The sequence below is a fragment of the Alligator mississippiensis genome, chromosome 1, assembly GCF_030867095.1.
Source record: "Alligator mississippiensis isolate rAllMis1 chromosome 1, rAllMis1, whole genome shotgun sequence".
NCBI classification, from domain to species: Eukaryota; Metazoa; Chordata; order Crocodylia; family Alligatoridae; genus Alligator; species Alligator mississippiensis.
The window spans coordinates 355,475,631-355,493,239 of record NC_081824.1 but is presented as its reverse complement, the minus strand read 5'-3'; the positions used below and the strand labels follow the sequence as shown (position 1 = coordinate 355,493,239).

Below are 17,609 nucleotides of genomic sequence, written 5' to 3'. Positions count from 1 at the left end.
GATCTGGTTTTATAGGAAAGACCATTTAATTTCTCTACCTCAGAGAAGATGAAAGAAACAATGAACTATACAGCAGCTGTCACTCATGTAACTTATGCCCTTAGCCATAGCCTACAGTGATGAGGTTACTATATGCACATAAGAATACAACCTAAAATGTACAAAATGTACATAATATAGTCATAAGTGGATGCAGGATTTACTTAAGGTAGTGCAGCACACTGCCCCTCAGACCCTGGGGGATAGGCCTGAGGTGTGGCTGGGGCTCCCAAGTTGACAGGGGACAGCAGGAAGTTGGGCAGAAAGTGGGCATACAAAGGGCAGGGAGCAGGCACATGAAGGGCGGGGAGCTTCTTGTCCCCCCACCAACACCACTGTTACAGTCCTCTTATGACCTGGGTGCATAGGAAAAGCAGAGCTGCTCCTGCCTTGCTCCAGCAAGGGGCTGTGGGGAGCAGCTGTGTGGGGAGGTAGGCTTGGCCAGGGTCAGTTGCAGAGGCACGGTTTTCCCCCTTCCAGTCCCTGCGCTCAGCTGCAGGGGAGAGGTGGGCAGGGAGCAAGAAGTGGAAGGAGAAACCTGTGCACTGCCACCACCACTGTCTCCTGTTGAGTCCACCTCCCCACGTAGCCATAGCCTGCAGCTAGACTGAGGCAGAAGCTGCTCTCGGGTTCCTCCTGCATCTGGATAAGTCAGGGACAATGGTAGAAGGGACTGTACCTGCACTGCCATATCTCCCTGGATCTACTCCTGCATATAGTTATCACATCTGCATATGCAAGCAGTGCAATTTTTAAAGAGCATAGTTCTTTTAGATTTTGTAAACTGATATTTTTATGAAAAGAAATAACGCAACTGAAAACCAGGTTATAGATCTCCATCATAGAGGAATGCAGCAAAAGAATGCATCATAGAGGAATGCGGCCTCAGCATTAGCAAAGCATCATATTAAACGAAATTGATAATTGGTCCTCCCTGGGTAATCAGTACATGGAATGCATCTCATTTATCAGTTGCCTATTGGACTAAGTGTGTAATTAACGCTTACAATAAAAGTAAAAGGATATTTTTTCTACTAGGGACCAGTCTGTACTTACTTACATAAAATAGGCTACTAACCAAAAATCTGACAATTTGTTTTCTCTCTTGTCTCAGGTGTTGAAACAAATCTGAACTTAGCAAGCAGGGAAGATCCCCTCGCATCAGAACCTGGGTTGGAAGCCCAAGATAAAAATGCAAACAACCATGGAACTCAACCATCTAATCCACTGTCCTGTTCCATAACTGCTGAAAATGGAAATTCAGTATCAAATGGTAAGCAACTCTTAATCCCTAAGTGGTTCTAATGTAAAATGGCTAAAGTGGGTTATTTTAATGAGATTTTTAAGACTTGGTCAAACTAGAATCTTTTAAATTCTGAAATATTAATCTTAGTCATAAACTGGCTTAACTTTGTATTTATGAGATGGCAAGTTTTTCTCTAATAACAGCTGAATTTGAAGGCAATAGAATTGCCTTTTGTGAGGAATTTGTAATTAGCTCAGCATTAAATACACAAGTAGCCTGGGGTTCAGGTGACTGAGAGCTGAGATTTCTGATCCTAAAATCGATATAAACTGGATAGAAAATAAAACAAATCCTGATCTTGTTACAGGGTTGTTTTTCCTGGTGTCAAAAGCTGCATCATTTATTATTGCAAGTGGCACTGATGAAACAATCCAAATTCATAGGATCATGGGCCGTGAAGACTATGTCCTACAAGATACAGAGCCAGATCCACAGAGGCCATCTATACAAGACACTGATTGCACAGTTGTTACTGCGCAGTCATTTAGTACTTGCATACACAAGTACTAAATGACTGCAGTAACCAGCATTTCTGTGAAGCAGTGTCCTGGAACAGCTTTTTGGTGACACTGACTGCACAGTAGGAATGAGCTCTTGTATAGACGTGACCAGAGTGGCCAAACACTGAACTCCTTATATGGTGCACAGAGACAGTGAGGTGCCTGGAAATGGGAATAACAAAAGGCAGCAATGCCTTAAATTAGCCAGTAAGAAAGAAGAGATGAGTCACTTGCCTGCAACTTTGAGTTGCATACCTAACCAACCTGGAATTCCCAGTCTGAAAGCAATTCTTAGACTTAGGGCCTATTTAGATATTTGAAAATGGTTAATCCTACAAAATGGTGATCTCTCACAGCATCTATTAGTGCAGTAGAACACATTATGAAAATCCTAGATAGATAAGAGCTTAAAGTTTGGTTTACCCACAGATTTTGGGCTAGTTTAACCATTTGCTTTTGAATTATATCTACTGAAACAGTTATACTGGTATAGCCCCTAGTGTGTATAACACTATGGCAACCCAGTTTACCCTTTTCTTTCAATACATAGCTGGTAGTGCTGATCCTGAGTCCTACCTTCTACATAATTGTCAAGAGGTTAGAGTACTAGCTTGAGAAGAGGTAGGTTTGGTTCTCCTCAGTCATTTGAGTTTCTTTAGCTGACATCAACAGAGAGTGGAACAATCACCAAATTATAGGCTAGGAAAGGGGCATTTTATACTACTTCTGCTGAAGCTAAGCCATTATATAGGAAAAAAGGCAAGATGGGAGCAAGTAAGGCACAATACAACTTAGTAGCCCAATGATTATGGCACATCGCTGGGATTAGGGAATCCTGGTTTCCTGTTGAAATAAAAAGTTAAACCACTTCATTTTGAAAATGCTCAATTCCCTCTCCCATAACCGCATTTTAAAAACTGAACTTATTCTCCAACTTCTGCTTATTATTTGCCAAAAAATAGAAATATTTGCTCAGCTCTATCTAACAGTTAACTCCGATGACTGTGGACACTGTTATACTTGTGTGTAGCTGCTTATATTGAATACAGCTCATTCTCTTATTGAAAATAGAGAATGCCCGCTACCAGTAGAAGCCATAATGGTACCCATGCCAGTATCACTGTTTCAGTAGATAAAACATGCCCCCCCCATGACAAAATCTCACCGACTGGGGGGGGGGGGAGGGGGTTCCCCTGTGGCCGATTGTGCCAACTGAGAAGCGGCTGCATCACTCCTGGAAGTGGCCACAGCACTCCCGGAAGTGCCAGTAGCACTTCACCTGGTGCCACCACTCCCTGGCTGGTGCTTGCAGGGGGGACACCGGTGCTTCTGCCTGCCCCCCCTTCCCGTTGCCTAAGCAGGGAGCGTGGCCTGTCAGGGAGTGCACCAGCATTCTCAGGGGGTGCATGTCACCCTCATACACCCTCTATGCATTGCCACTGCCTGGGCAATCTGATTTCCTTCTATGATAAAGTGACAGGCTCTGTGGATAGGGGGAGAGCAGTGTATGTGATATACCCTTAATTTAGCAAAACTTTTTTAATGCTGTCCCCTATAACATCCTCATTAACAAGCTGATGAAATACAGACTAGATAAAAGTACTATAAGGTGGATACATAATTAGTTGGATAATCATAGTAATCAACAGTTCAATGTCTAGTTGGGAGGAGCTATCAAGTGGGGTTCCCAAAGGGTCATCCTGGGCCCAATATTGTTCAATAACTTTATTAATAATTTGGAAGATGAGCTTGAGTGTGTCCTTAGCTAAATTGCAGATGACACCAAACTGGGCAGAGTTGCACACTCTTCAGGACAGGGCTAGGATCCAGAATTATCTAGATAGATTATAAAAAATGGTCCGCAATCAGTCAGATAAGATTCAGCAAGGACAAGTGCAAAGTCCTGTACTTGGGATGAAATACTTCATGCACAGACACACACTGGGAATGACTGTCTTGCTTGCAGTACTAAAGAGAAGGACTTGGGGATAACCTGAATCGAATCACTGTCCTCCAAATCGGCCAAATCCTAATCCGAAGTGAATACTAGCCACTTCATACAGGCCTAATAAAAATAACCAGCTACATCTCTGCTTAATGTAGTCACTTAGAAATGAAGATACACTTTGCTTCCATTTATACATTATATCTACAGGGTTAATATATTATTATGTTTTTTGTGGTTTTTCTTTTTTTTTTTTTTACATGAATTGTCAATCAGTGGGTAAATAGGGTGTTTATAATGATTTGCATAAAGTATTTTTCCCTGATATGCTTTAACCTTTGGTAGCCCATGCTATTCCTGTTCATAACATGCTTATATCATCTGTTACTCATTAACAAAATGTTTTTAAACTATCTGTAAACGGACCATTATTGGAAAGTGTGATCAAAAGGGAGATATTCAGGAACTTCTGAACAAACCATTTTTTCCTCAAGGAAAATGTTTTGATTAAACTTTCATCAGGTAGGTATAGGACAGAATTTTGAGACTGAGCATTTTATACTTAGGCTAGACAGCTGCTCCAGGGTTAAGATGCTTAGTTGGGATGTGCCAGTCCCAGGTTGTTTAAATCCTTGTTCTTTTAGCTTTTACCCCTGCTTTGAGTCAGGAATATCCATTTTCCACTTGAGTGCTCTGATCACCATGATGTTGGAAATGGGATTATGGTTTTGTCATGAGAAATAAGAAAACCAAATGCAAAAGTATCAGCAATTTTTGCTAAATTAAATTATTTTTAACTTGGATAAATGCCCCCCCCCCCCCAAAAAAAAAACCCAAACCCCCTGAGAATCTTTGGAGTGTTTTGATTAAAAGAATCCATGATTCCAAAGATTATATATTTGAAGGAAATCAGAAAGAAAACCTAATGATATGAAAACTTTTTTTTCTGGGATACAGCTAGACAATTATGACTTATGAGAACATGGCTATAAAATTTTTTTCTATTTAAAATATAACCCTTTTACTGCTCATCAAATTCTACTTTCTTGGTGGAATATGAAGCATGAAATGCCTTGTTAAATATGAGCTATTTAGATTACAAAACAAGAAAGTACTAAAATTGTCACACGGTTTTTACCATTAGAAGTAAATAGGAAATACAGAAATAATTTGTTAAAAGGAGTTGTCTTTTGCTGTCATGAAGAGAAGTACCACTCCTCAGAAATAGATAGTATACTTGAAAAAATTGTAACATTGTTGTACTCACAATACTCACAATCATTTTGACCAAGATTTTAATCTTACTTATAAAGGAATCTGATGAATTTTAGAAAACCTTTACTAAGCAGCTAAAAAGCTGGTTGGCACAGCTTCCAGACAGATTAATGCTAGGTTACATTCAGAAGCTAAATTTAATTTCTGGCACTGCTGTTTGTTTGGAATTAATAGATTTTTTTTCATTTTCATATCATTCCAAAGTTTCATTTTGTTGGTCTCCATTATTAGCAGAAACAGCTTTTCTACAGCACTGTACAATATTTGAGATTTTCCTTAAAAAAAACCCCTCCAGTGCTGAGTTCTTCAAAGACACTTCACCATTTCTTATCCAATACACACATAATGTGCAAAAATTATATATATTGTTTTATGGCTTAAAACAAAAAGTTCCAGATTAGAAATTTAAGGGAAAAAAATCAATAGAAAAAGCAGTGGGAAAACCTGGTATATTACTGATCTCTTCACTCTTCTTTTCTCTTCTCTCTTCCTATGGCACATTGTTGATATTGTGGGGCCCATGGCTATTTTGGTACTTAGGATCCTGATTTAGTAAGAGAGTGTTAGGTGTTGTTTTGTGATTAGATGCTTTTGCCACATTGATGACAATTTAGGATAAACAAGAAGCACTTCAATAAAACCTAAGCCAGAGAATGATTTCTGTTCAAGCTAAAGCCTCTACTGAACTTTCATTCTTGTGGTTCTGCCACTGTCTCTGCTAAATTAATGTTTCTAACTTAGTGCTGGATTAAGGAAAGATCTTATTCAGTGCACAGCTGTGGTGCCCTAATATTTACTCAAGTGTATGCAAAGGAAACTTTTCAGAATATAATCAACATCTCCATTTGTCTTTCCAAACTCCATCAGTTCACTGACTGCTGTTTCTATGCTGACGCACTTTTTGAACTTCAGTGTACATGGAAACTTTACTTATTTGATAAGGCATCTTATCTAAAGAAATAAACAAATGAAGCACTGATGCCCTGGGCTCAGATAAAGGCTGTCCTTCAATGTGTGTCCTAAAGTGTATGGCTATTTTGCAAAGGTGTTATCTTTTTTAAAAGCTATTACTGGCCTAAGAAAATACTTTTAGTTCATTTTGTGGTACTCTTGACTCACATTAATGTTCTATTTTATCTCTATCAAACACATGAATAACATCCACTTAAAATATCATTATAAATTAAAAGAATGTGGATGACCTTTTTATCACTTGCATTCATTATTCTGTTACATTTGTCAGGAATAGGGCCATACAAATAACTGATTTTTCAGCTCAGTGGTGGAATCAACAAAATTAATAGAAAAAATGGTTTCATATTGACAAAACATATTTTTGGAATTTGTTCAAAAATATTCATTTCATATTGAAAAAGCAGCAACATCTTTTTTATGATTACATTCACCTAGAATGAATGGTTTTATTTGGGGGCATTTTTAATCAAAGGCAAGAGTTCAACTCAGAAAACCAACAAGGATTATGAGGCACAGTGCTAGCCCTACCAAGCAAGCCTAGTGTTTATGCTACTTACAGTGCGTGTCTACACATCATGCTCCATCATCATAGCGATCAGCTACAGTGACATAATTTGTCACTATGGGGACATAGCATCAGCAGGCACAAACTGTCACACCGATGCTAATTTGCAGTAGCAATGAACTACTGTGCAGTAGTTCTACTGTACAGTAGGGTTGGAAATGACACATGCGCCGCCAGGACTGTGCAGTAATGGCAGTTACTGTGCAGTCATATAGTACATGCTATACCGTGCAGCAACTGCGCAGTTAAGTACAAGAGTCAGGTGCACATGTAGATGCACCCTCTAAGGGGAGAGTGTCTAAATCACCAAGGATTCTGATTTACTCTGATAAAAACAAAATCACAAATGCTCTGATAAATATTGCTATTTCTCTGATAAAACCCCCAAAATCTGTGATTAAAGTGAAAGACCATGATACACACAGGTGTGTGTGTGTGTGTGTGTGTGTGTGTGTATCTCAATTGAATACAATGTTTTATTGGTATATTTACAGTTACAATATTTACAATTTACATTTTTCAAGCAATTTGGAAGCCTACCAGTGTATCAATTACTATAATAAAATAAATTCTAAATACCTATACATTTTGGTATTTGGGTTTTTTATCATGGAAAATCAGAGCTCCCCTTGCCCCCTTGCCCACAGAATGCAGGTCCAGTCCCCTCATTCTCTCCCCACCCCCAACCCCCTGGCCTTGCTGGTGCCCCTCACTCCACACCCATAGCCTCTCAGCCCTGCTGGTGCCCTGCCCCCCCAGCCTGCTGGTGCAGCATAGTGGAGCATAGAGCCTGGCTCCCCCGCCACTATAGGCAGCATGGCCAGAGCAGACCCTGTGTCAGGGTGGTGAGAGTGGGCTGCTCTGGGCTCAGGCAGGGTGGGGCAGGCTCCCTGCTACTGTGCACACTCCCAGGAGGTCTGGGGAGACCCATGCCCTCCTGATCAGTGTACAGGGATGGGAGTAAGAGCTAATTGCCTGCTATGGGCTTGGGCTCCCCACCCTGCTGCCCTCCCCCAGGGTCTCTGCAGCACAGCAGATGGGACCCAGTGCAGCAAGGCAGAGCAGAGCTGCCCTGCACTGCCCTGGCGACATGCCCCCTGCCCACCCCAGAGCAGCAAAAGGCACAACTCTGTGCTGCTGACCCCACTACTGCTGTGTGTGCAGGTGATGCCTCTGTAGGGCGGTGCGGGCTTGCAGTGCAAAGGAGTGCTTCACCTGGGGACAAACAATCCCCTGCACAACTACAGGCTTGGCAATGGCAACCTGACCAGCACTACGAATGAAAGAGACCTGTGGGTAATAATAGATCAGAGCATGAATATAAGCTGGGAGTGAGACTCTGTTGCCAACAGGGCAAATAATACTCTGGCATGCATCAATCAATGCATCTTCAGCAAAACTAGGGAAGTAGTTCTTCTATTCTACTCAGCATTGGTGAGACCACAGCTGGAGTACTGCGTTCAGTACTGGGCACCACACTTCAACAAGTACGTGGTAAAGCTCAAGAGAGTCCAGAGAAGGGCAACCTGTATGATCAAAGACTTGCATGGCAAGCCATACGAGGAAAGGCTGAGGGACTCAGCCTGAAGAAGAGAAGGCTGAGAGGAGACATGATAGTGGCTTACTGCTACAACAGGGGTGTACATCAAGGGCTCAGTGAACAACTGTTCACCAGGGTGCAGTTGCAGAAAACCAGTAGCAATGGCCACAAACTCTGGGAAGATTGTTTCAGGCTCAACATTATGAAAAACTTCTTCACAGTTAGGGTGTCCAGACTGTGGAATAAGCTCCCTCCAGAGGTGATACAATTGCCTGCCCTGGAAATCTTCAAGAGGAGAATGGATAGTTATCTTGCTGGGGTCACCTGACCCCACCTATCATTTTTCCTGCCTGGTGCAGGGAGATGGACCCGATGATCTTCCGAGGTCCCTTCAAGTCTTACAATCTATGAATAAGGAGCTCCCCTGGCCAGCCCTGTTCTGTCCTGCTGCACTGGGTCCCACATCCTGGATTATAGACATCCCAGGGGAGGGCAGCAGGGTGGGGAGCCCAAGCCCACAGCAGGCAGCCTGCCCCCACTTCATGCACAAATTGGGGGAGGGGGAGCACAGGTCCTCCTGCCCCCCCCCAGGAGTGTGTACAGCTGTGGAAAGCCGACCCCACCCCCTCGCCCCCTGGATGATCTGCCTGCAGCCCTATCTCACTCTCCGCCATGGCTCTGTAGCTGTGAGTTTCAGCCCCAAGCCCCATGCACTGCCCAGCTGAGCAACAGCCCGAGCCTCAGCCCTGCTCAACTCCCTCCCTTCCTCCCTCTCTCCTTATGGGTGCCTCAACCCCCCACCCACACACCAGAATTACCTGCAGGAGCTGCTCTCCAGGTTGAGAGCAGCTGCCTGACTGCCCTCCTCCCACTCCCCCTAGTCCTTTGCAGGCTGGAATTCTGCCAGCCTGCAGAGAGTTCTTTGCAAAAGTGCAAAATCTGCACGTTTCTCTGCTAAAATGAGAAATCCATATTTTTTCTAGGTTAAAACAGGGAAATTTACATTTTTCTCTATTTTTCCTTGGAAAATGGAAAATCCAGATCCCTGTAAATCACTAAGTTATATGGAGAGTATAACAGGAGGCCATCTCAAGACCAAGTCTCAACTTAGGCCTGCCCACCTGTCTAGGGGTGGGCTACCCTATCTCACCTGCCATGACTTGATGAATAAATAACTGGTGTGAAATGTGGGAGGCTGCACATTACATGCCCAGATGCCTAGACCATTATACACGGCTCTAACCTTCCCTATACCATGTCCCATGCCTTGCAGATGCCGTCATAAGCTGATAATAGCTCCAGCCCGTGGCTGGGCCAAACTCTGCCCCTTGCTGGTCCTATAGCACTCTGTCCTTTACAGGGCCTCACACACACTGCCCACTTCTGAGCCTCATTCATACTGCCCCTCACTGGGCCACTCTCAACCCGCCCTACTCTGCACAGCCCTATCAGGTCCCCCTTGGGCCCTACTCTACATGGCCCTTCAGGCTTTCCTACTCATACTCTGGCCAGTCCACACACAGCCCTTCAGACTGCCCCCACACAGATCCTATTCTATGCGGCCACTCTGGGCCACTCTCTTATGTCAGCACTCTTGTGGCGGTTGGCCCATGTGCTGGCTTCAGGCTGCCCCTGCAATCCTACTCAGCACACCCCTTGTGCAGCCCTTCAGGTACACCTCAGCAGACCTTTCTCTACACCCCATCATGCACAGCCCTTCAGGCTGCCACCATGCACCCTACTCTGTTCAGGCCTTCCCACATACTTCTGCTGCCTTACTGGAGCTGCTCTCTCTCTCTCTCTGCCCGTGTTCTGAGGCCTCTGGGGTCTTACACCCCATTGGGCTCAGGTGTCTGTAAACATGCCTGTCCCCTATGCTTGTCCCTATTACTGTCCCTATCCATGCCACCAGGTAATGGAGGCTGGGGTTTTAAGGCGCCCCTTACTCACCTTTCACTGGGATGGCAACTGGCTTGGCATTTCCTGGGGACCACCCCACCACAGGTGGACCCACCAGACCATCCTTCCCCAGGAGGGTGTAGTTTTTGGTCATTCCCCAGGACCAAGAGCCTCCTGCCATCCCCATAGCTCCTGCCCTTACCTCCAGGATGTTGTGAGCAGCAGCTCCAGCTGGGAGATGTTCTTTCTACAGCTGCAACCAGAAAACTGCCATCTCCCCTGAAGGCCTGAGTTAAAATGGAGGCTGCTCAGCCCCTTCCTCCTATCACAGTGCCCTCCTGCAGTCATGTGACCACCTCATCAGGGCTGGTCCACACCTGCTGGCTGCACTGCTGCCTGCTCTAAGCCCTTAAAGTAGCAGACACTGAAGGTGCTCTGCCACAGAGAGCCTCCTTCCTCTTCACTGATTCTGCTAGTGGTGTCTCAGTGCCAAATTTTCTGTCATCAGACAATACTGCCCCAAATTATTGAATTGTTTTGGATCAAGGACAAAAAAATTGAAAAAAAATGACTCACTCCTAATTAGGAGTAATTTAAATCGGTGAAGACCTACCAGTATAAAATTACCTTGAGATCAAACCAGACAGACAATTAGTTCTATTTTTTTTATTATCCAGATATTTTATCACAAAACTGAATATCCACATATAAAATAGCAAAATCACCCCTAATAATCACTGCTAGCAAGGAGAAGTTTGTTAGTCTGCAGTATTTATTAGTGCCTGCTCCCATACCAGTTTCATAGACAAACTTCTCAGTGCAGTACAGGTTCCCTTTTTCAGATTAAGCTTTGAACCTTTTATTATTTCTCTAAAGACTTTTTGAACAATATATACAGTGCAAAAATAGTATAAATTGTACAAAGAACACTAGACTCATGAGATCAAGGTACATTTCCTCAATCAACAATGGACATCCTGTGTGATTTAGAAAGTTATTTAGGATAAAATCATGGCCCTTTTCTCTATCCCTGTGGAAATACTTCCATGGCAAAAAAAGTATTGGGAGTCATTCTGAAAGAGGAAGTAGGGATACCTCTGCTAAAGGGGGAATCCCAGACTGGTGCAAAGTAGATATATGGTATATGTCAAATTCTTCCTGTGTCTTTGTTCTTTCTGGTAAGTGGTTGATATGCCTATGCAGCTATTTATAGTTGAAGAGTAATAGCAATAATATCCTTGGGAAAATTTCAATAAGTCTTGAAGACAGTAATATATAACCAAATTTATAATGTTTTCCTTATTTAGTAAAAGGTATCAGGCACTCTTTAATGTACTGTACCATATACATTTCAAATTATAAATTAATATTATTCTCTTTTAGGTTTACCAGAGGAAAATGAATATTCAAGACTGTCAGCCAGCAATACAGCAAGTTCATCAATTCAAAGGCATAGAGAGACCCACACTAGTCAGGTGAATATTTCATAGATGGTCTAATATAATCTGCTGAATGAGTAAGAATGCTTACAGCATGCTTATTGACATTATTCCCTATTCACATTTGTGAGTTGATTTAAAAAATATGGCTTGCCTTAAGTTTATTCTATTTGTATTAAGTCAAAGACAATTTTTTTCTTTTCAGTTTTGTCACTGGGAAACTTTCATTGTGATGGTATTTAATGTTACAATTCGAAGTTTATAACATTTAAAATGGCAGGTTATGAGAACCTAATCTTCAAGCAGGAAATTTGACTCCTTAGCCTCAGGGAAATAAGACCCTAATATTCCTCAAGATGTTCTGTTCTGTTATACCAAAAATAGTATCTTCATAACAACTTCTGAATTCACTAAAAACAAGTGCAGATACAAGAGAATACATTTTGCACCTTGATTACTTTGAAATTGTGGATTAATTTCACTACATGCAAAGTATTACCCAACCTGAGAGTAACTCTGAAATCCATTAAATAAAACAAAAGTGAATTTTTGAATTTTTGAATTTCTTTCTTTAGTATTTTTATGCAACCTGCAATTTTTTACATTTCAGATACTTAATTCAAATGCTAAGAATCCAAGGCCCTTGACACACAATACATTTAAAACATGATTAATGTGTTAACCATTCCTTAAATAGTATCCTAGTCACATATTCAAGTAAATTTAAGGTAGGCTAATTAAGTAAATGAGCCACAGTTATTCCACATGCAGTGTGTAACAACTCTGTGGCTTGTGTTTAACACACCTTAAATTGAATGTGTGGTCAGTTGGGGATGCCCTATGACAGGCCCCGACACTCCAGGGTTTGGGACACAGTTGTGCCTTACCTAACTGGAATGAGGGCAGAACTAGACCCTGAGCCTTGTGCCCCCACCTACCCCCAGAGGCAGATGGGGGGGCCCAGTGAGCCCGTTCAGGGAGCATCTCCCCAATCTCAGGTTCACTGTTCCCCAGATATTTCAAAACCATGTGTAGCTGGGCTGTACAGATGGTTTTCTGATGTCCCTGGTGCACAGGGACCCCGGGATCAAAGAGTCTGTCTCTAGTCCCCAGCTGGGCTTGGACAATCAGCTGATTGTCAGATGGGGCTGGGGGATCACACTGGTGCCAGTTCCAGACCCTTGTTCAGTCCCCTGCCCCAGGTAACTATCAACTGATTGTGGACACCTACTTTCAACTTGCTGGTTCAGTGAGAGCCTGAGCTCTCTCTGCACTGGCAAGTAAGGCATGATAGGGATCTAATCCCCAATCCCAAAAACAAATGTCCTGCCATACTCATGTGGCATGGCAGGAGAAATGATCATTGTGACTGCTGATCAGATCCCATCATATCTTTAAGTGAAGGTCTGACAGCAGTCCAAGAGTGTAGATGGAAGCAACAACTGAAATGTCTCAAAGGGCCAGCTGTACAAAGGTACATACATGCCCTTTGAAATGCACCAGAAGTCTTGAAGTGAGTGCTTTAAAACAGTACTTTTTTAAATTAAATACTGTGTTTGAGTGCTTCGCTTTTTATTACTTATTCACAGCAGGAGAGCCTGCCAGCTGTCCAACCACTAGGTCCCACTTAGGAGTCCCAAGGTGCTGCCAAGTACCCAATGCAACCCCTGCATCTCACCTACCCCACTGCTGCTGGAGCCAAAACTGGGCTTATCCCTTGCTGTCATCTCCTGGAGTTGCCACTGGAGCTAGGCCCTCCAGATTCAATCCCCTCTGTTTTGATGAGAAGGGAAAAGGAGAGGTTCAGGGAACTTGGGACTGGGGAAATAGGATCCCAGTATTGTGAAGCCCCCACTGGCTCCCCTCCCTTCTGGTTACCTCTCCAGTCCAGTGCTCTCCACTGTCCTCTACTTTCCCCTGTATGCACCCTTCCTGTCCGGAAGCAGGGAAGGCAGGAGTAGAGCCTCAGTTATCACCAGGGATCCTGGTTTTCTCTGATTTTAAGAAATCCCTAGTTTTCGGTTTTAAAAAAGTAACCCAAAATCCACATTTTTCCAAGATTAAATTAAAACACTAAGTGGTGTTTCATTTTAATCATGGAAAAATGTCGATTTGGGGTTACTTTTTTAAAACCAAAAATTGGGTTATATTTTTTTATCGGAGAAAACCAGGATTCCTGGTTATCATGGCTTTTTCTTGTTCTTTCTGGAAAGTGCTAGAGGAGGCTGCAATGTTTTGAAATATTCTAGCTGGGGAACACCACAGGGGCTGTATGTATGTCCCCTGGCTGACACAGTTCCTTTTTTGAAATGTTTCCAAGTGCATTCCACTTCAAAAGTTACTTCTTTCCACACTCCAGGTAACTGTTTTTTTTCCTTCACTTATTGGATAGAAATAGTATTTTCTTCCGTAGTCTTGATATCTTTCATCTTCTCTTTAAAGAAAATAGAGTCATGAGCCATGATTTTATTTGAGAATGTAAAAGTCTTACAGTAACTGTCAAGGGATTCCAATGAGAAAATATGTTAGAGCTGAAAGGAATTTACTTGACAGGAAAGTCTGATTAATCAATATTACAGTTTTCAAAATATTTTATCATAAAGTAAGGGGCATACTTTATTAACATGTATCAGATGGCCAAAGGGATTTTGTCTATCTGTTTATTGGTTCATTTTGTTTTGTTTTGTGTTTGACAATTCAAAACAATTAAGTTAAAATCCTGGCATCAGTAAGGTAAATAGGAATAGCCATTGACTTCAGTGGGACAGGAACTTAACCATCACGTTCAGCCTTAATCTAACCTTGAAAAGCAATCAGCTATGCCTGGCCCCACACAAGTAGGCAAGCAGGAGAGAGACAAAGATCTTGCTCTTTTCTTTTCCATTCTCCTGTGAAAAGGCTTACACAATTACAAGGCCTTTTTTTAAAGTATAAAGGTCAACACACAGCAACAGCAGTCTGTCCAAAAATATTGTTTCAATCATATCATCCTCAGCCCTTAGCATCCAAATAGCCTTGGAATGGGTGACTATAAACCTTGCACCCTCTAATAGTCAGCATTCCCAGTCCACAGAATTACTCTCTGCTTTGTATCAGCTTGAGGAATGAAGATCTTTCAGGAAGCCTCCTGAACATGATGATTTCTTCATGTGACCCATAACCCAAAACTGTTCCATACTGGTATCAGCCAGCCTGAAGAGAGATAACAGTGGGTTTTTTTTTCTTTAAAAGATAAGGAGTGATCTTTCTTGCTACAGGAGAGTAGATCATATGTGCAGAGCTGGCACGGGAGGTAAATTCTTGATTGGTTACTCCAGATTTTATTAACCTCTCTCCCATTTGTAGCAAAGATTGATAGGGTATCATGAAGACTGGGAGAACTTAATGAAAACCCCAGTAAAAGCATTGCTATATTAGTTCAAGTAAAAGTTCTCAAGTCACTGTAAGCGGTAAATGAGAGTAAATGAGTAATCTTATGTAACAGAAAGCCTGGGGCTCCCTGTTACTTTAAGATAAAAGCAGCCTACCCAGGGAGCTCTACAGGATAGGCAGAGCACAGTAGCTGCAGGTTGTTGGGGCAACAGGATGTTAGGCAACTAGCAGATACTTGCAGGCAGTCGGCTGACCAGAAGTAGGCATGGCCATGGGTGCATATAAATCTGGGGTTTCGGCTAGCAAGCCAGTCTAGCCCTGTCAGCCACAGGGTTAGAGCTCCTGCCCAGGAGCCCCAGGAGCCCATGGATGCTAGATAGATTGCTCTGCTGCCTGCAGGAACACTGAGGCTTGAGGAGCTCACAAGGAGCCCAAGCTGGGATGTACACCAGCATGAGGAGTGAAGGAAAGTTTGCCCTCTTAAAGGGGAAGATGCCTGCTTCCACTGTTATTATTTATGTTATAACCCGGTAGCTTGTATTTATGTTGTGTCTACATCGGCAGTTTGGGTTGGGACTGAAGGGGAGCAGTTACGGAGATCCCATTAGTGCCCAAGGGCACACAAGGTTCAAGGCTCTAATGAATATTCAGCCCACAGTGGGTGTAGTGCAAGGCACAGAGACAGAGGCCAGGGTCCTGGTGCCAAAAAGGGGTTCAGCCACACAAGGCCCTGGGGCCTGGCAGACAGGGGCCTGGGGCCTGGTGAATAGAAGGGACAAATGAGAGCTAGGGCCTCAAAGTCAGGTCTGATGCAGTAGTCCTAGGCTAGAAGGCCTAGCTATAGTAAAGGGGCCAAGGAGGTCGAAGCCCCAACAGAGGGAACAGTGTTATTGTACACCTGCAAGGCATGGGGCATAGTGTAGGGAAGGATTTGGAGCCATGCAATTAGTCGTTAAGACTTTGGGTGCCCTCCCAGGTATAGCTGACTACAGAGTGAGTCCCAGTGAGGGGTCTGAGGACTAGCGAGGCCCAGTGAGAGGCCTGAGGACCAGTAGGGTACCAGGAAACCCTAGCAGAAGTTCAGTGGAACTGGGGCCATGCAAAGACCTGTGGGCAGTGTTCCTATTTATCACTATGTTTCTATCAAGACATGGCAGACGAGACATGTCAGGCAAGACATGGCATGCCCTACGGGCTGAGTGGGCACAGTAATGGAGCCACCAGGATGTGTCATGGCCACCCTGGGACTCTAAACCTGTTACACTTTACTACTTTGAAATTGTTCTTTAATTGAGACTACTTCATATGAAGTCAATATATAACATATGACAATTCAAATACTTTGCCACCCAAACAACCACAGATAAATCTGCATAAATTGCTGATTTTTCAGCTCAGTTCCATTGCATCCTTAAAAAAAAAATCCCCCAAAATTAAGCTAGAGACAACTCAAAAGCAAAACTTTTCAAGCTTTTTTTTCTAGAAGATTACAAAATTTCAGTTCAGGTAGACTAAATGTTCTTTTTGCTACCATATGTTTTACTTTGATTTAGGACATTTTTGGACACTTTTAGCCATTTTTTAGCCATTTTTAGCCATTTTATATAAATAAAGAGCATTTGAAAGTGGGGCAGATTCACCAAAGGACTTCAATCATTCACAAGCTGAAAGTGTAGAAAATATTCATCCTGCAGCCCTCTGGTTTAGGATATGTATTTGTGGTATGAAATATTTGCATTAAAACCCCCTCTCTATTTGTTTTAGAGCAAGCACTTGCGTATTCACTGCTCCAATGAACAAAATATTCATTGTTTTTATAATGTTTCAACATGTTCCAAAATTTCCTAAAGCCAGGGGGTAGATGACTTACTGGAGAAGCAAGAAGCTTGCATTCAAATTTCTGCCTCAAGCTAGTCAGGAGAGAGTATGAACCCCCCATCTTTCAATTTCTTTTGAGTGTCCTGTCTACTCAGCTAGTTGGTAGTTGTTCCAAATTTCCAAAAGAGATTTAGCTAAACTGGAACTGCAGTTTTGGCAAATAATTTATTCTTCATATATATTATAATAATATTCTTTATTTAATTATTCTTCAGAAAGATATGTACCACCCAGCTGTACTCACAGAAGCCTTGCCCAAAAACAAATTCTGTCCTCAGAATCATAGTAATGGCCACACCCTTAAATTCAATTTAATAAGTTCCTCCCCACAGGGGAGCATCCTAACAAAAAACCCGTGTCAGTCTCTTGCCCATAAGAAAAGTTTATGCATACTTTAGAAAGTCGGCTTGCATTTAACTTTTCCCAATACTGTCTATTCTAATGAACATGTATCTAATAATGTTGCTACTGTTTTTGCTACCATGAAAAAAAATCTCTTGAAATCTGTGCTCACAGGTGTGAAAATTCACATAATGAAAATCATTCCTCACTATGTGTAAACTATGGAGAGTATTTGAAAATAAGTTGTTTTAATTATAACTGGCATTTCTTGGCATACTGCTGGTGATACAAGCCTCCGGTAAAACTCTTTATCATGCTTCACTCTAGCAATCTTACTTTGAAAAAAAATTTACAAATACATGTAATGAGACATTGACTATTTTACAGATCGGTGAAGATACTTGTTGACTAATTACTGTATATGGATAGGCATAAATGGGACTGAAACTGAATTTTTGGATTCTTTAGGAGATGCTCTATCACCTAAGCAAAAGGACACCAGTTCATTAACCTGCAGAGGCTTTTAATATTAAT

At 42.4% G+C, this 17,609-nt stretch overlaps 1 protein-coding gene across 3 annotated transcripts in view; it reads left to right on the top strand.

Moving 5' to 3' along the window:
- The window catches only part of MYO16 (myosin XVI), a 662,110-nt gene that overhangs the window by 612,320 nt on the left and 32,181 nt on the right, over positions 1 to 17,609 (top strand). For all 3 annotated transcript variants that reach the window (XM_059721092.1, XM_059721091.1, XM_059721093.1), the window contains 2 exons: positions 1,154 to 1,312; positions 11,428 to 11,519. In XM_059721092.1, coding sequence (XP_059577075.1) covers positions 1,154 to 1,312; positions 11,428 to 11,519 — 251 coding nt within the window. The remainder of the gene's footprint in view (positions 1 to 1,153; positions 1,313 to 11,427; positions 11,520 to 17,609) is intronic.